The 19,896-nt window shown below is 48.9% G+C and overlaps 1 protein-coding gene across 4 annotated transcripts in view; it reads right to left on the bottom strand.

The window, feature by feature from the left end:
- Positions 1-19,896, bottom strand: part of LOC103179456 (Scm polycomb group protein homolog 1) — a 33,017-nt gene that overhangs the window by 5,222 nt on the left and 7,899 nt on the right. For all 4 annotated transcript variants that reach the window (XM_042338707.1, XM_042338706.1, XM_042338708.1 and 1 more), the window contains 5 exons: positions 12,260-12,330; positions 10,209-10,443; positions 9,598-9,686; positions 8,814-9,057; positions 531-784 (listed from right to left, as the gene is read on the bottom strand). In XM_042338707.1, the coding sequence (XP_042194641.1) occupies positions 531-784; positions 8,814-9,057; positions 9,598-9,686; positions 10,209-10,443; positions 12,260-12,330 (893 nt within the window). The remainder of the gene's footprint in view (positions 1-530; positions 785-8,813; positions 9,058-9,597; positions 9,687-10,208; positions 10,444-12,259; positions 12,331-19,896) is intronic.

The following is a 19,896-nucleotide window of genomic DNA, read 5'->3' as shown; positions in this document are numbered from 1 at the left end:
GACCTGGTTAGAACGTAACTCCAGTTACAGGGGGTTGTGGGGAAGTATCCCCCGGGCATAGGAAGCCAGAAGTGACCCCAACAACAGCAGCAACTTGTATTACACAGCGCCCTTCACTCCGGGTAGTGTCTCGGAGCGCTTAACAGTGACGGAGTTCGACACCGAGTCGGTGAGAGAGTGGGGGAGGAGGTGACTGTAAGCGCTGTCAAAAAGGAAGAGAGAGGGATTGAGGGATCGGGAGCTTTAGGGCGTAGTAGGGGCTGAAAGCACGGCCGCTGATGGTGGAGAGGAGGGGACGAGGGACGTGCAAGAGGCTGGAGCCAGGCGAGAGAAGGGGTTCGGAGAGAGGAGTGGGGTAATAATCCTTGCATTTGATATAGTGCCTTATCACGTTATCAAAGCTCTTCATGATGACCTCGGAAGAGGATCATTTTGAACTATTTTATAACGTATATATTTCTCATTTAAGCCCCCACCGCCCATTCAACCCCCCACCCCTCCACCCCCAAACCCCAAACACAAATGGTTACCTTGCTCCCAGGCTTTGGTCCTCTCTTCTTTGGAATTTTTAACGGTTCTAGGGTCTTGGCGGGCGAGGGGATGGGGTGTTGGGGGTCTGGTTTGTCCCCGCACGAGGTTAGGCCCACCCGGCCACGCTTGCGACCCGGCTTGCGACCTCGCTGGGCTGGGAGGTGCTCAGGGATGCACCTCGGGGGGGCCTGCATGCTGAGCTTCTCACTGCTCACGTCTGGAGGTGGTGGAGTGGGGTTCTTTGGAAAGATTACTGCGAGAGAGAGAGGCAAAGAGAGGAGAGGGAGGGAGGAAGAGAGAGCGAGAGGGAGAGAGAAAGGAATCAACTTGCCGTTTCGTCACAAATCAACGTCAAAACAACCTCAATCGTTTTTCATTTACCGAAATGGGAGGGAGTTCAAAGGCACCAAATACAACAACACCACCTTGCATTTATATAGTGGGCAGGGCAGTGAGTGCAATTCCAATTTTGGTTCGCTCATTATTATATTAATAACAATATTATCCGGGCATTCGATAAAGTGACTTTCGAGACACCATCGCATCTTAAAGAGCTTCAAGGGATTCACCGTAAAACTCAGCGACTCGGCGTGTTTTAAGAGGGATTTGTTTGTGTACGGTTTCCTTGCATCCAGGTGCTGCACTGAGCCCTAAACTTCACCTAAACAGACAAGATAATATATCAGCCATGTAGGATGTGGATAGCGTGTGTCTCTGTGTGTGTGTGTGCGAGAGTGGTGGGGAGAATTGTGCGTCTGTGTGTGCGAGGCAATGGATGCAACAGAAAGCTTTGCTTGATCAGGCAAAACAAAAGCCGAAGCACGACAGAAACAAACAGCCTCCATCTCGTATTGTGTTTTATTGTCAACTAAGATTCCTCCTCATATATATATATATATACATATATAAAAAAGTTCATTCGGGTGATGACAACACGAAGAAGGCAGTGGCTCGCGGCTGACGCAATCCACATCAGCGTGTGGTGTGTGGTGCCCCAGATTCTATCTGTTGGGACTGACCCACACCTACCTTTGCCGTGTCGCTGAACCTTTCAAGGGCTGAGAGAGTGGGCAATGGCGGGCCGGTCACTGCCCCATTACCTGCCCGCTGGATACCCACTCGCACTCACAACGAAGGCAGTGTTCCAGCCTCGAATCACGAACCTTGAGCCGAAGAAAGTGCTCAGGCTGCATTCCACTGTCTAACAGTCGTCCTCTCCTTATTCCCCAACGAAACTCACTGGAGCACTACCCACAGTACAGTATAACCATATTAGTACGTAGGAAGGTTTTAGCGCAGTAAAAACTGTCATTCATTATATATGTCGGCGGCCTATCCATCCCATTACCCCGGTCTAATAAATATTTCGTCTCAGCTCTTGGGGGGGGGGGGGGGGGGAGAGATTTATAAGGTCTTACTTTGAACTGGGGAATCAGCTGATCTTTGGAAGAGTCATTTTGTAGACGAGGAGCTTTTGAAGTCTGTGTGTTTGTTGCCCTGAATGTCTGACACTTGGGAGATTATTGGCTGCCAAGTCTTCAGTCTGCTCTTTCTACACCAAACTAACTTGTCCAGTCTGCCCGTGAGACTGGGATGTCAGCTCAGAGCTAACTGCCCACTTGCACTGGCAATAATAATAATAATAATAATAATAATTCTTGCGTAGGAACATAAACATAGGAACAGGAGGAGGCCATTCAGCCTCGTGAGCCTGTTCCGCCATTCTATGAGATCACGGCTGATCTGCACCTCAACTCCAATCCTCAACTCTTACTCATTTGATACCAGCTCTTTATCAAGTGGTTGAGACGTCTCAAAGCGCTTCACAGAATATACTGTGAAGTGGAGTGACTGTGTGCTTTGTGAGCGAAACGCGGAAGCCAATTGGGCACAGCAGCGCCCCCACAAACAGCTGTGGACTGACTGACCGAATCATTATTTTTTGGGGGGGGAGGGATTATTACCCCCGGAAAGCGATCCGTCAATCGACTAACAACTAGGCAAACAGAGGTGTGTGTGTGTGTGTGTGTGCGCGTGGAGTAAGGAAATTTTGCCTAAGGTTTCGTCCCGCCCGGGAATCGAACTTGTGAGGCAAAGGCTCTAACCACTGCGATAAAGGACTCCACTCCAATGTTCGTGATGGCGGTTTTAACAATATAAAAAACACCAAGTTGTTCTTTTCCATTACTGCACACAGCTCCGAGTTACCACAGCAACACACTATCTAATCCCACAGTAAGACTCCGCGCCAATGCCACAAAGGGGAGCTGTGGTGCACAGAACACTCGCAACCTGTTTTATTATATATATTGTAAGGCTCACGAGGTTCATATTAATATAACTGCCAGATGCCAATAAAAAGTAACAAGGCAGAACAAAGTGGAAAAGAATGCTTTGAACACACACACACAAACATATACAGAGGGAGAGAGAGACACACACACAAATATATACAGAGGGATAGAGACACACGCACACAAATACATACAGAGGGATGGAGACACACGCACACAAATATATACAGAGGGATGGAGACACACGCACACAAATATATACAGAGGGATGGAGACACACGCACACAAATATATACAGAGGGATGGAGACACACACCCACACAAATATATTCATAGAGAGGCAAAAACAACAACTTGCATTTATATAGTGTCCCTCACGCAGAGTAGTGTCCAGACACACAGAAAGAGACAGAGAGAGAGATATACACACACACATTAATACAGTGACACATATAGGGACACATATACACACACATATATATTTATATATATATATATACACACACAGAGAGAGAAAGCTACAGAGCGCGAGAGCCAGCCAACGAGCGAGGAATGAGGTGATAGGCCACGACACTGAAGCTCCAGAGACCGGCAGAGAGTGAGTGAAGCTGCCAAGATTTGACATCAGCTTCTCTCTCTCAGTCAGAGAGCGAGAGGTCGATGTGGAGCTTCGTCAAGACACACTTATGTTTTAGCACTGCCCAGAGCGACGGTTTCCTTCATGGTTTCTTTTTTTTTATTATTATTATTAAAGGCGCAGTTTAATATGCAGCACTTTCAAGACATCTGGAGAGCAGACAACCTCTCTTGGCACAGGGACCAACTGTTTACACTCGAGTTGCGTTCTTCTGCCGCGGAATAAAATAAAAATAAAATAAAATTTAAAAAAATGGAATGGGGACAGAAAAACACCGTCGTAAACTGACTGGGTTGGAAGAATACACCAGGCTCCTATAAAAGACCTAACACATGAAGCCAACACAGAAACTGTGCCTCGGCGGGCGGGGCGGGGGGGGGGGGGCGAGTGGAGGAGAGGAGGCGAGGGGGAGGTGGTGAAAAATAAACCCTCGTTCGGTCTCCAACTCAAAGTCAATCCACTGTGAATCCAAAGAAGCTTTGGAGTACATTTTGGATCTTAAAATTAATTCATTTGAATTGAACCATTAATTGAGTCACACGCTACCTGTTGTCGGAATGAAATGAACACACGTGGATTCTGTTCAACAACCATTCAATAACTTGAATGCCGAATAGTTTTTATTCCGCCTTGAGATTCATTCCTCCTCCCATCAATTATATACACACACATACACAGACACACACACACACACACCCACACACACAGCAACAACCACCACCGCCTAAAACAATGAGGAAATCTAGTATCCAAACCTGAACCGCAGCTATACAGCAAACATAAACTTTGAGCTCTAATCTCACACAATAAGGATCAAAACGACGACAACTTGCATTTATATAGCACCCTTCATGTGGGGGTACCCTCTTGGAGCGCCTTGAAACGTGACCTTTGCAAACCAGAGCTGAATTAATAAGAGAATTTGGAGTTTGTGAACTCAATTTTCAATAATTAATTGGCAAGTCTGAAAAATCTCGGATCCCAAAAGGGCCATTGATTGAGAATGAGGCATTATTGATTGCCGACGATTTGACAGTGTGGGGGGGGTGGTGGGGAAGAAAAGGGTCTCCTAACCCGAGAAAGTGCGAAAGAAAGAAAAAAAGGCAGCCTTCACTTCTTGTTTGCAAAGATTGTTTCCCCCCCCACCACCCCACAACTCCCCCCTATCCATACACACATCCCTAGTCCAACCCCCACCCACCACACACACACACACACACACACACAAAATAACACTGTTGGTGACCTTGGGACGTGCACAAATTTGGTGCTTTGCCAAACGGTGCTCACGCTGCCAGAGTGGACAATCTCTGTGTGCCGAGCGAACTCTGGCAATTCACCGAGAGCAAATACCAGCAACTGTTAGTGAAGGACGTACCTGCCAATTCACCGGGCAACTCGCACCTTCCAACCAACCTCCCAACGAGCAGACCTCAGTCGCTGCTCGGTGACGAACGGTCCCTTCACCTTACACACGCACACACACAAACACTCACACACTCACACGCGCTCTCCTCTCTCTATCAGCCTTCAAACAATCGGGGAAAGTCTCTGTGGGACACAGTTTGTCCTGAAATGAACTTGAGACACACACACACACTCACACAGACTCAGACACTGTACACAGTTTAATAGCTGTTTATAGACGCAAGGTACGTTAGGAAAATGCCTCCTGGCGGATTCCAGGGAGATTTATGTATATAAGCTCCAACTCCAACAGGTCAGCGCCTCTCCAAACTGCCAAAGCGTACAGAAAACTCTTTCATTTCAGACGGCGCGGGGCTGGGATAAAGAGTTTTCAAGGCGAGTTAAAGCGACTCCCCAATAAGAGAAACAAGTCCTGTGCTTTTCACTGGAATGACCTTCCTTTTTCTTGCAGCTTATGAACCAGGGTGGGCTTGAACTTTATTCGCGGGGCATTTGATGCCGAACTTTTTACCCGTGTCTTAAAGCGCTTCACAGGATTATGCTGAGGGTGGTAGTGGGTGGGGGGGGGGGGAGGAGTAATAATAATAATCCTTGCATTTGATATCGCGCCTTATCACATCGTTGAGACGTCTCAAAGCGCTTCACAAATTAAATTGTAAAGTGGGGCGACTGTGTATTTTGTGGGCGAAAGGCGGCATCCAATTGCGCACAGCAGCGTCCCACAAACAGTCGTGGATTAAGGGCACCACTTTTTTTTTAAAAAAAAGGGATTATTACCCCCAGAAAGCGATCCGCCAATCGACTAACAACCAGGTGTTCCTACTTAACGCTTTTTTTTTTAAAAAAAAGAATATTTGCATTTGGTACAACATCAAAACCCCTCAAAGCATTTCACGGGCAACTGCTGTCAAATTTGTTGCAGGCGAATGCAGCAGCCAATTTGCACACAGCAAGCTCTGGCATACGGATATAATAATAATAATAATAATAATCCCTGCATTTGAAGTGAACAACAGATTTATCTGAAGGAGTGTTGGCCAAGACGGGAGAGAGAAACTCCCTTTTGTTTTTGAAAAGCGCCACGGGATCTTTAACGTCCACTGAACAGGCCGAGACGGGACCCGAGTGTGGACGACACACTCAAACTCGCTGGTCTTATTCTCTACCTCTGTGGGCTGTTTTTTTTCCGGAGTATTAGAACTGTTCAGAATGAATGACAGGGAGAAAGAAGACAATCGCCACACAGAGCGCAAGGGTTCAATCCACTTCCTACTCACGATAAATAATCCTGGCATTTTGATACAGCTCCTAATCACGTCTTCCGAGACGTCTCAAAGCGCTTCGCAGAATATACCGTCGAGTGACTTGACTGTGCACTTTGTGGACGGAAAGTAAGTAAGTCAGTGCCTACGTGAGCACGTGCCACAAAAGTTTGAAGCCTTTAAATCCAGAAGGCATCAACGTCACTTTATGTGGAGCCCCAAGACGTTCTGACAACACAGATCAGCCTCAGTGACCACGAGCCACAAAGGTGGCTAACGGTCAATAGCACTATTTCGAGCCTTAGGGACAGACGGTTTATACCTGAAACCGCAGAGGGAAGGCGCCCTAACGATCCAAACGGCATCACGGCGCCTGCGGAACCCCGAGCCCAGTAACCCGTGCTTTCACAGCAGAAAGCTGCCCTGTGCTAACTTCCTCCCCGATAATCATTAACAAAAAAAAACACACACACACACGCGCTGCAGCACGGCAGGGGCTCAGAGCACACGTGTGGAAATCCCGAGCCAGTTCGAACCCTCAGCCGCCTTTGCACGCTAACTAATAAATCGCCCTTGCGTTAAATTAAACTCATTCAATTCAATTAAAACTCAGGGGCGGTGTGTGGGACCCCCCGCTGAGCGCCGTGTTTCGCCCCCAGGCTGTCGCTTCGCAGATAACGCCAACGACTTTAAGTTTGCATTTGCACCAGCGCGCCCCTCAGGTCGGGAGGAAGTTCCCCCCGAGGCGCTGGACGATGAAGGGGTTTTGCGCAAGCCACGATTCGGCAGTGAAACCAAGAACATTCTCACTCAACGAGCAACAGCAACAACCCAGAGAGAAAAAAAAAGGACTAAATACACGCTGGTCTGGATTAGAAATTACCTTATGGAACGTTAACAAAATCCCAGGACGACGCATTTTATGCGATCCAGAGCAAAGGAAACCTAGCAGTCTCGGCGATTCTTTTCCGTCACCCGCTTTTACGGGTCAAACATTGATGAAGAGCATCTCGCCGGTCTGGCCTTTACTGGGTGGTCATAAAACGGTTACGCACAAAACTCTCCGAGCCGAGGTGGGTAACCTCAGTCCACGCTGTCGCCCTCTAACACCGCTGCGTGATGCAGGACCTTTCGGGTTGGAGCTGAGCGATAACACAGACGCTCTCCAGATATTGCCACGCAAACTCGGCTGTAATCTGGAACATGTATCTCGGCTGAATCGTTTAAAAAAAAAAAATTGACCCGATTCCTCCACACACACACAAACACCCACACAAACACACACACACGGAAAGAGAGAGGGGGAGAGAGAGAGAGAGAGAGAGAGGGCTGGAAATGTGACAATACGTATATACTACAAAACAGCTGCCAAAACCATCTGCTTTCACTTAACCCATTCCCAGGAGAAGCACAAACCCGGGTTTCATTAAAACGCGAGACAAGGCACAGTGCAAGTTTGGCTCGAATGTGCCCAACACCTGGAGAGGGATCGAGAGAGCGAGAGGGAGAAATAAAAAAGGATCCCATTATTTCTAATCCGGAATGTTTGTCGCTGGGGAGCGCTGTCGGTGGGAACCTTGGCTTCAGCACGTGAGCCGCGCAGTCATGGATTGTTGTACAACACAATGCAGCCCCACCTCTCTCTCCCTGGACTTCTCTGTGCCCGGCGCAGCTAACACTCAGCTCGCCGGCTGGCGTCAAGCCCGGCTGAAATCAGTTGCCGTGGCCTTAAATGGTCAGGGGTGGGTGGGGGGGGAGAGGGAGGGGGGAGGGGGGGGGGGGAGACCTTGCAAATGTTTTTCTTCTTCTTTCTGGACTCTCGGAACAAATAGATTGATTTAAACTTCGCCTGCAGCTGGGGCAATACACCGCGGTGCACAATCCGCCCGCGAAATGAGCAGTCGATTCATTTGGCACGGCTTTCGGCGAGGCGCTTTGAGCCGTCTCGAAGACGTGCTGAGGCGCTATATCGAACGGAGGGATTAGTTTATTATTATTATTATTATTGTTATTATTATTTTTACTACCGGGAGCGAGCAGGAAAGACGGGAGGAGAACAGCGAGAACTGCGAACCCTCCCTCCGTTACCATTACGACGTGCGTCTTGACAAAAACGCGCAACGACCTCAACCTTTCACCACCCCGCCACCCCCCGCGATGGGTGGGGGGGGGGGGGGGGCGGGGGGCTTTGCTACAAAAATAACCGGCCGAAAGCAAGCGGCTGAGAGAGTGTGAGATAAAGTCTGCTCTGCATTGCACAGCGCTCTGCAAGGCTGACGGTGGCACCTAGTGGCCGCTCGTCCAAACGACACAACTCGCGTCCTTTCTGCCCAAACAAACGGCAAAAAGGTGACAGTTTGCAACCCCCCCCTCTCTCTCTCTCTCTCGCTCTCTCTGTTACGTTCCTCTCCCGACTTACGTTCCAACAAGAGTCGCGCCGCTGTCCCGTGTCGTGAGCGCACGAGACGCCTACGGGGAAAAACTCGCGTGAATCTGATCCGTTTTAATCGTACCGCCCGCCCAAGTCCTGCTCGAGAGTTTGTGTTGTATACGCAAGTCTGACTTACGTGCAGAGTGCAGCGCGTCCCTGGGGATTGTAAAGCCACCGGGATTGGGGTCCGTTGGCAGGACCCGGAACGACTTGACCCTCGTCTCACTCACCCTTAGTCCCCGGGGGTTGTAGGTTGTCCCCGGTCAGAGCGCACCAGCCCACGGGGAAGATGTCTCTGGAATCGTAGCGACACCAGTAATCGAAGGCTCCTCTCCAGCCGTCGAAGGTCACCAGCACCTCGGTGCCCCTCACTTCGCCAATGGTGGCCGGGCAGATGAAGTGCGGGTTCTTGCGGTCCACAGCCTCCAGTTTCACCCCCGTTTTGTAGTGGTTTTGCGTGGGTGACGGTGGCTCCTGTTACCGGCGAGCGAGTGGGTCAATAACTTATAAGAACAATAACCCTCGCATTTCATACAGCGCCTTATCAGGTCCCCGAGACGTCTCAAAGCCCTTCGCAGGATATGCTCTAAAGGGAACTGATTGTGTATTTTGTGGGCGAAACGCGGCAGCCAATAGCGCACACAGCAGCGACCCCACAAACAGCCGTGATGTGAGCGACCAAATTACTGTTCTTATTCTTTTTATGAAGGGATTATTACCCCCGGAAAAGTGACACTGTCCCGGTCGGGAATCGATTCGGTGTCTGGTTAACTTTTCAGTGTTGGGGTGGTGGGGGAAAAGGGGTGCATTTGGGGTTATTGTATTATTATCGGGGAGTTGCGGTGGTGGTGGGGTGTGGGTGGAGGGGGTTTGGTGGGGGGGGGGGGGGGAGAGGGAGTGGGGATTGTCAGCCAGGACAACGGGAGAGAGCAACTCCCTTCTCTTTTCGAAGCGCGTCCCCGGAATCGTTAGAGGGATTCTGACAGGCCGTCGGCTCACGAGAGCGAGGGGTACCTTGTGAAATATTCGCACCGGGGCCATTTCTGCTCCGCTCAGGGTCTTCAGCAGGAACATGGGCCAGGACGAGGCGTTCAGACGGAACCCTGGAGTGGATACACCCACGAGTCAGTGTTTCGCACACAGCGAGCCTCGTGCGCACACGAAAGCAAATACACACACACGTACATTTACAACACTGTGCAGCCTCCACACACACACACACAGTGAGCTCTGCGGTGTAAAATATACTCAGGAGCTCGAGAGACGGAGCGAATCCATCGAAGCAAACTAACCCTGTTCGAACTCGCGGTTGCTAACTGACCTCTCGCGGCGTATGCGGGGACTGCAGGCCGCACGGGGCAAGACAACGAACGCAGATGGAGGAGTCAACCACAACAACTTGCATTTATACCACGCCCCTCACGCAGGGCGGCGTCCCAGAGCGCTTACGATGAGTCATCACCAAACGACGCATGGATCGGCGGTGGAGTGCATTCTGCGGTATTTCTTAATTAAGAAGTCCTTCCCCCCTGCCCCCCCCCCACCACACCCGGCCCCTCCGCACCCCCCACCCCGCTTCTCCCCCATCCCCGAGAACAGTGTCCCCCTCCCCTTCCCCCTCTCACCGAGGGGCGGCTGAAGCATCCCTGCATTTTTCTCGCAGTTCCCGATGGGTTGGATCTCCGAGGAGTCCACCAACCGCCAGAAGTCGTTCTTGTTGTCACTGCCGTCCAGCCGCAGGCGGAGCCGGGCGCCGGTGATGCCCACCACGGTCGCGATGCAGGTGGACGTCACGTTGCGAGGGTCCTGGGCTTCCAGCTTCATCCCGATCTTGAACTCGTTGACGGGCGGCACGAAGGACTGGGAACGGGAAAGGCCGCGCAGGGTCAGGAGCTGCGAGCGACACGTCAGAGGGTCCAACTCGGTCGCTCGCGCTCTCACCTCCTCGCCACGAGGTTGCGGTTTCAACAACAACATCAACCACCACCACCACCCGTTTACGTTGACACAGCGCCCGCCCTTTCACGTCCGGGAGGATGTCCCAAGGCGCTGGCCTGTGACCAGTCAGGGATTTGGATCCCGACCTGAGTGTTGGGATCAGGAGGGGCAGAAGGCAGGGAGGGTGGGGGGGTTAGGAGGGTGACCGAAGGCGCTGTCAAAGAGGAGAGTCTTGAGACGAGCCTTGAAGGAGGCCCACTAGAAGGACTAAGGACCTTCCAGGTCACCTTCCGTGACAACATATCCTCAGTTTAATGTCTTTACTCTATTCCAACGGATGGGATTGGTGGTTGTTTGGGGGGGGGCTGTAACATTAGCGGGAAGCCATTGAACGTAGAGAAGAAAATCCTATTTCGGATTTGGATATTATACGTCCAAAGGGAAAGAGTGTCATTTCGCAAAGCAACGATATTTGTCGAACGGCTTTGACTTATTTTCCTGGGGCTCTCAGGACCGAGAGCATTGGGTTGAAATGATTTCTCTTCTCCCTCATTACCAGACGGCTGGCGTTCTGAACGGCCGACATCACAGGCAGTGTTTCGGATCAAACGCTACCCTCAAGACACCAGTGAAATTAATCTCAACCGTCCAGATAATCCCACCGCACAGTTGCGAGGAGAGATCTCATCCCACTTTACTTCCTGGCAATCTCCTACCCTCCCCAAGATGTATTAGTCTAACAAGGACCCACGAGAGGATGAAGCCCAGTGACTGATACTAAGACTGAAGCACCGGGCTCAAAGCGAATCCGAGCCCAGTCTTAAAGGCACGTTCACGAGGAATTTGGTCTGCAAATTCACTACGCTTCACAGTCAAATCCTATGAAGCGCTTCGAGATGCCTCGACGGCGGGATAAGGCGGGGGTGCGAATGCAAGGACGGTTCTTATTACTGAAACCCTTGGAATTGGATAGATAAGTAAATAAAACAGAACTGGGTCGGCTAAAACCTCTCCTGACACACCGTTAGGTCTCGGTTCAGCTCCACTCCCTTTTACCAGCGCCAGGCTGCCTCTCTACAGCATCTTGCTCAGTGTTGAGAACAACGGGGGGAAACCTGAAGCCGACAGAGGGTGAACCCACTCCCAATAAAGATAGTGAGAGCCATTAAAGATATATCAAATTGCAAGGATTATTATTGTTGATTATTATTATTATTATCTGTTGAGTGAGCGTCATTGCTTGCAACGTCGCACACAGTGTCTGGTGCTCTGCGATCAGTTCGTTTATTTCTGCTCCCGCTTAGCGAAAGCAGGAATTTATATATATATATCGAATTGTAATTTGAGAAACCTGTGGTGACTTCTAGCCCCGGGGAATATCAGGCAGCTGCTTCCGTGTTACGAACCTGCAGTTTGGGGCGAGCTGTTTCCAGATGACCTCAAACTGTGAGGGGTTTGTGAACGCAGTCAAATCACAGCAGATATTCGGTTTAACACAAGACGCCAACAACCATAAATTGCATTTGTCTAGCGCCTTTCACGTCAGGAGGACGTCCCAAGGCGCTGATCAGCAGACAAGTGTTACCGAGTGAAAAAACTTTTGATCACCGCCCCCACCCCACCACACCCCCACCCCACCTCACCCCCACAAAATAAAGAAATCTCATCGAGTCGGCTTCAAGCAAAACACAGTCGAACCTGGCCACGCACAAAGCAATCGAAGGAAAGTCTATTTCACCTGCTTAAAGCATTGGGAAAGAGCAGCAACAGCACCCGTCTCCTTAAGATATTTGTCCCAACTGAAATGACCTGAAAGCAGAAACAAAACGGAATCAATTCAACGGCAAGAAACAATAAGGGGGCGAAATGTCATTTCGCTTCTCATTGCCTGTCCAAATCGATCTACTTTTACGCTCATTGACCTTCCTTCACAGTTTTGCCGGCCGGCAAAACACGGACGGTCGCTCTACCATTCCCCCCTTGAAGCGCTTTGATACCGTGAAAGGCGCTGCTGCACCAAATGGTAAAGCTTATTAATGATCACCTCGTTAAAGAGTGACACGGCGTGGAAAATGAGCCATTCGCCCCCGGCGTCTGTGCTCACCGCAAACATCCGCCCAATAGCAATCATCACTGGCCTTGGGGCACAGAGGCCTTTTCGCGCCTCAAAGCGCTTCGCAAGATTTACCGTGAAGCGGAGTGACTGTGTGGTTGGTCAGCATTACGGGATAACGTGAGGGTCGTTAAGAGTCTGCCTGCGTCTAATGGCTGCCCTCGGCACAAAGGGTAGGTACACAATATGCCGGTGAAGAGGAAGGAGGGAGAGGGGGAGAGAGTCGCTTAATCAGGTAGGGAAATTGATTTTCCAGCGCGCATCTGATTAGCAACTAATACCTCCCTGACCAGGTCAGCCAAGCACTCGAGAGGCTGCTCACAACAATACCGATCGATAATGACTGTATGTATATACACACACAACCCAGAACAGCTGACTCTCAGTGATCAAATGTGCTGCCTCCAGTTGCGTTTGCTTCTATCCCCCCCACCTCCCCCTCGTCAGTATCTACGCACTCTCTCCCTCTCTCACTCGCTCTTCCAGCCCAAACGTCTATTTTTAAAATACTTGCTCACGACGTACCCGACACATCGGCAAATGTGAGCTATGATTAATAAGGCTTTACCCCTCCCGCTCTCTCTCTCTCTCCCTCCCTCCCTCCCTCCCTCTCTCTCTCTCTCCCTCCCTCCCATCCATCCACCCTCTAAGGCCATCTGGATGGAGCAGGGTAATAGGTACCAGACAGTCACTCGGAAGATGGAATCTAACAAAGGGGTTCACTGGCTGTTCAACTGCCACAGCACAGTTCAACCACTTAATCAAACGTCTCATCGATCCCCGGCTTTCACCGCAGCAGAGACACCGAGCTGGTGACCTGGGTCCTCAGAGGCTACTCAGGACACCAACAATCCATAATGTAAAAAAAAAGCCATTACGTACACAAAGTACAGCTGGCCCCAATGTTTCAACATCTGACCCCCCCCCCCACTCTCTCCCTCTCCTTCCCCTCCTTCTCTCTCTCCTTCCCCCTCTAGCTCCTTCCCCCTCCCTCCTCTCCCTACCTCCCTCCCCCCTCTACCTCGCTTCCCTTCTCTCTCCAACCTCTGTCTCTCCTTCCCCCCTCCTCTTTCTCTCTCTCTCTCCTTCCCCCACCCCCTTCCCTCCCTCACTCTCTCCCCCACACATTGAATATGAATATGATTGAGTTACATCAAACTTGCAGAGAATATAAACTCTTGAACGAGACTCGGGTCGATGTACGACTTTGGCGATTGTACGACGTATACAGATCAGACTGACGCGAGTTTTACTGTAAATCCTGCGAAGTGTTTTGAGGACCCCCCCCAACCCAACCCAAAACCCCCCACGATGCGAAAGGCGCTGTATCAAATGTGAAGATATTATTTTTTTAAAAAAATTCTGTATCAGTCTTTTGTTTTGGGGGTGGGGGGTGGGGGGAGGTTGGTACATATTCACTGGTTTCGTTTCACTGCTGCAGACTGCATTGCCCTGCACGAAACAGGTCTTTCATCTCCGACCACATTCACCCGCCAATTAATGATTGGGGACAGTTCTGCTGTAGGATTATTGGCAATGATCTGCAAGCAATCAACACCGTGGGAAGCCTGCGTCTGAACTGCAGGATTACACCAGTGTCTCGTGTAACGAAACAGCTCTCTCTTTCTTTCTCCTCTTCCACTTCCCGACCCTTCCTCCCTCCCTCCCTCCCTCCCCCTCTCCTCTCCTGAAGAGATTTATAGACGTTTTGCTCATACGTTAAGGTGATGGAGCGATCCTCAGGGGTTTAAGCTCAGAAGCCTCTGGTTCCAAGTCGGCTGAGTAGACTAGCCATGGCTCTAAAAAGCCATTTAATTCATCAGTCGTCTCGTAGGCTCTGAATTAACGGAGCTCGGAGTGGAGGTCACATTCCACGTGCAGTCCAAAGCCTTTACATACAGTAGCTCAACCAAGACCGGGCTTAAGACCATCACGGAAATAACAATAATAATCCTTGCCTTTGATATAGCGCTTTAGCACGTCCTCGATACGTCTCAAAGCGCTTCACAAATTAATGTGTCAAGTTAATTGATTGTATATTTTGTGGGCGAAACGCGGCAGCCAGTTGCGTGCAGGTGTCCCACAAACAGCCATGGAATGAGTGATCGATTTTATTTGGGGGATTTGTTGACCAGGATACCGAGAGAGAGAGAGAGAGAGAGAGAAAGTCCCTTCTCTTTTCGAAAAGCGCCACACGATCTTTAACGTCCACCTGAACAGGCAAATGGAACCTCGGTTTAACGTCTCATCCGAAGGACAGCACCTCCGTCATTACAACGTCACCCCCACCACTGCACTGGAGCGTCAACTTCGACGATGTGATTCCAAGTCCCAAGGTAGGGCTTGAACCCACGAACCTTCTGCTCAGAGGCGAGAGCGCTACCATTAGGCCAGTCTGTCGCATAAAGTCTGCAGAGCCCTGATGGGGCTACGGGATCGGGTCAAAGGATTGACAAACAAAAATAATAATTCGTCAGGTGGAAAGGATCAGAACAGAACCCTTGAATTTTTGATATCGTGCCTTTCAGGTCAGGAGGAAGTCTCAAAGGATTTACTGCAAAGTGTTGTGTGCGTGTGTGAGCTGTGAGAGCGAACGCAGCACGACTTTCAATACATCTATTCTCGCTTTCGAGTGGCTATAGTGCAATCGAGAGAAATGCAATAAGCGGGCAGGCAAATCCATCTCACCTGGGAAAGATGTCTAATAGGCGAGGCAGGACAACAGCTAAGAGTCATATAGCTCATCACCACCTTCTACTCAGTGCTTAAGAAGCACGAACCTCACTTTATAGAACACTCAGTTCCCCGGTTAATAATAATAATCCTTGTATTTGATATATCGCCTTATCAGGTCATCGAGACGTCTCAAACTGCATCACAGAATATACTGGAAAGTGAATTAACTGTATATTTTGTGGGCGAAATGTGGCAACCAATTGGGCACAGCAGCGTCCCACAAACAGTCGTGGATTAAGTGAACAAATTTTCTCTTTTTTTTTTTGGAAGGGATTATTACCCCCAGAAAAGCAATCTACCAATCGACTAACAACCATGTTGCTGCATACTGCTAGGTCAACGGAGGGGTGTGGAGTAACTTGCTTAAGGTTTCGCGTTGGAAAGCGAACCCGGGTCCTCTCGCCTGCGAGGCGAGGGCTCTAACCGATAGTCTACAGGATTCCACAGGTCATGCAGAGTAGCCCACACATTGCCATTTGCCTCCTTAAACTGTGAAAAGCCATACGTAGGAAATACCTCCACTCCAAACTGGAGATTTATGTTTTCAAGGTGTGCCTGTTTCTTCCCACTCCCCTCCCTCCCTCCCTCAAAAACATAAATCACATTCTGATAAATGTGGATGTCGATCTGATCTTTCAGATGTCTGGCCAGAAAGCCAGCAAGGTAATTACACAGGCCAGCCAGACGCAAGGTTTCCTCTCAAGGATACCAGCTCCCTCGGAGCAACGAGACAGAACGGTTCAAAAGTTCCAGCGGTGTACAAGTATTTCTCTTCTGCAGCGAGACCCAGGCTTTTAAGGTGCACCGTAAATAACAATACGCTCCTTCCAACAGCCTCTTTCATTTCCGTCCGGAATAATAGTGTTACATTTAAGGCAGCTTGCACTGGCTGGCAAGCTTTTTGAGATGCTACCCATTGTGCGAACGATGCTACGTAAATTTAAGTCATCATCTATCCTGATAAACCCTTCAAAAAAAAAATAACAATAATTTGGTCACTGACTCCTGTTTTATGGGACGCTGCTGAGCGCAATCGGCTGCTGCTTTCACCCACAAAATATACTGTCAATTCACTTTACAGTATATTTTGTGAAGTGCTTTGAGATGTCTCAAAGGCACTATATCGAATGCGTGGGATTATTATTACTCTCTTAACCCTCTCTCCACTCCTACCCCCCGGGACACTGGCAACTAACTGTCAAGAGCAAACATTAGTTTCAATACAACCCGTAGCTCCTTGTGGAGTTCTGTAGCTCAATGGTCAGAGTGCTCGTCTTCCAAGCGAGGACCTGGGTTTGATTCCCAGGCAGGGCGAAAAATTGGCCAAGGTTCCTTACTCCATACACCGCTGTTTACCTAGCGGTGAGCAGGAACCTGGTTGTTAGTCGATAGGCGGATCGCTTTTCCTGGGGGGGATAATTCCTTAAAAAAAACAATAGATTGTTCACTCAATCCACAACTGTTTGTGGGACACTGCTGTGCGCAATTGGCTGCTGCGTTTCGCCCAGAAAACACACAGCCACTACACTTTACCCTGTATTCTGTGAAGCGCTGTGAGACGTCTCGAAGACGTGATAAGGCACTGTATCAAATGCAAGGATCATTATTATTAATGACCCTACTGTGAGCCTCTCTGCCTGGTATTACAGTGGTGTAAATGCTAAACCTTACGCTGAATAAGATATTGGGATCAGAGTGGAGCAAACACAGGCCAAATCCTGGCCAAGCTCCCCACCTCTCCAGGGTTCAATGCAATGCTGCCTTTGAACAATTGGATTCTTGTATCCGACTGTAATCACCAAGTCATGTTCGTTGCCAATGTTAAAAAAAAAGAGTAGTTGATCCTACTCTTAATGGAAGTTCTCCTTTCAGATTGCAAGATTAAAAAAAAACAATTTTCCAGGCAATCAATCAGTCATTATTGCCAACAATTAACACAGGCCAATTGATGTTCTTTCATTTCAGAATGGTAGCACTACTTGGGGGTGGGGGGGGGGTGGGGGGGGGGAGGATAGTATTTGGCTGGTTCTTTCATACCAAATCCTAAAAGCGTCAGATGTCTATTTTGATCCTTTGGGGCGGAATAAAATACATTTGCCACGCAGCAGCAGCAGCAACAACAACAACATGCCCCTATATAGTACCCTTCACGGGGGAAACGAGGAGGAAGGGTATGTGTGAGAGAGAGAGAGAGGAGAGAGAGGTTTCGAGGAAGTTCAGTTTCCGAGCAGTGATACAGAATCGGAGGTACAGATTATTGCAATGCGGTTTTGCGAGTGGTTCGAAAAGCGACTTTGAATGCAGTTTGCCATTTACTTTTAAAAACTCACTCTTCACCTTTCTGTTACAGGATGAGCTGCTGGCAGATGTGCGTCTCTTGGTCTGAACCGCATGAGGTTTTTCTCTCTCCCCACCCCCCCACCCCCAGTAATAATAATTCTTGCATTTGATACAGCTCCTTATCAAGTCGTTCAGGCATCTCAAAGCACTTCACGGAATATACTGTAAAGTGAATTGATTGTATATTTTGTGGGAGAAACATAGCAGCCAATTGCACACAGCAACGTCCCACAAAACAACCGGGGATTGAGTAACCAAATTATTATTACTTATTTTGAGGGCTAAGTGCTCAAGGATGCTACCCTGCTTGAGAGGCGCTATATAAATGTAAGTTATTGTTGACCTGTCTGTCCCCACCCACCAGCCTCTCAGGAACCCCCATTGATGTGGGGAGAGAAGACCCCACATAAGAGGCAGGATATCAAATGGGGAAAGGGTCAACCCCAACACCTGGGGCATCGTGAATGCATTAATCTGATACAGAGGAGCGTGCTGGCAGATTGAAAAGGAGGGATGATGGGTTTAGAGAGTGGATGGAAACAGCACAGTCCCCGGTCAACTTTAGTTCACGTCGGCAGTGAAAAGAAAATCAAAAAATAATGGAAAGCTAGGCAAGAAAAGCGAAACCTGTAATAGGATCACCTGAGCTATTATTATAATAATACTTCTCGGGATTGATATCGCTCCTTTCACATCAAGAGGACATCTCGAAGCATTTTACAGGAATTATTGTAAAATCCAGCAACTGTGATACAAGTATATATATAATATATATGTATTTAAAGGCGAACGCTAATTCTGAAATAAAGTACCGAAAATTTGGGAAGAGGGCAAGTGGCTAACACAGAAGGATTTTTTTTAAAAAAATACAGAAAAGCACATCAGTGTAGGAGAATTTTGTCTTCAGATCAATAGCACAATTGTGCTGAGCTCTTGAAAACGCCACTGCACATTAAGGCCGGATTGCGAGTGCAAAATAAGAACTATCAGGGGCTCTCTCTGATATTACGCCGAGACCGTAACCTTGGGTGTTAAATGGTCATTTGTAGTCGAGTGTCAAGCTCATTATTAACGGAGGAAGCTCCAGTCTTGTAAACAGTTGCGCTACTAGCCTAGCAATACAACCAAGCCTTATTTATATCCTAACCCAAACCCTGGGTCTCGTGTTGGACAAAGGAAAAGGAAGAGACATTCACGTTAACGCCAGCCTTCAAATCAATTCTGTATCTTTTTAACAAGTGCTGAGAGACGTCATTCCCACACGAAAGGCGCTGTACAAAAGTGAATCGTGCTGTGTTACTGTATTTCTGTTGGAACAGATGTAGTTTAAACATTTCTCAAGTCCAACACATCTGGTTCTCTACAAATATGCTCCGTTCCCATCTTAACCACTGGACTCAAATTGCAAGACTCGTCGAAATGACGGAACAGGATTTGTCCCAATGCTCCTACACTGGGGTTCACTCCTCCAAGTACGCTACCAAATTCGCTTGGCCCACAAAATACACGGTCACTAAATTTTACAGTGTATCCAGTGAAGCGCTTTGAGGCATCTCAACGACCTGATACGCTGCTATATCAAATGCAAGGATCGTTATTATTAATTTCCTGCTCTTTGCCCATGACCTTTCCAATGGATGACCAAAGAGGCATGTCTTGAGATCAACCTCGAAGGAGGCAAGCACACAGTCTCTGCAGACTCAGGAAATCCATTTGAAGCAAGTTCAAACAGCGGGCAGGGAGGGTAACCTGGCAGAATACAAACAACCATAGGCATGGAAATGGACTGTGTTCCAATTGAGCCAAGCAGTGGAGAGACCATGTTATTCCATTTGAAAACAGCCCCTTCTGAGTGAATGTTATCTTCAGTTTGGGTTGGAGATGGCGGGGCCATGGGGGGTGGGGATGGGTTGGGGGGGGTTGCGGAGAGAGGGTCCAGGGAATGATGTAAAAGATTGCTCCCATGGTCCGCAAACCACAGCTACATGGTAATCAATGATTGTCTTTGTTCCGCTCTGCTCTCTCTCCTGTCTGATTCCCAACGAAACACTTTGCTTCTGATAAAATACTGGCCCTCGAGGGAACTATTCAATCAGCCGCCATTATGCCTGTGTTTTTTTTTCCTCTCTCTCCGTTTAAAATTAAGTTTTATACCTGATGTATATCACTTCATCCTACGCTGCTGC

This window comes from Callorhinchus milii, unplaced genomic scaffold, assembly GCF_018977255.1.
Source record: "Callorhinchus milii isolate IMCB2004 unplaced genomic scaffold, IMCB_Cmil_1.0 Scaffold10, whole genome shotgun sequence".
Classification (NCBI taxonomy): domain Eukaryota; kingdom Metazoa; phylum Chordata; class Chondrichthyes; order Chimaeriformes; family Callorhinchidae; genus Callorhinchus; species Callorhinchus milii.
Note: the sequence above shows the minus strand (reverse complement) of the source record. Positions and strands in the feature narration are given on the sequence as shown.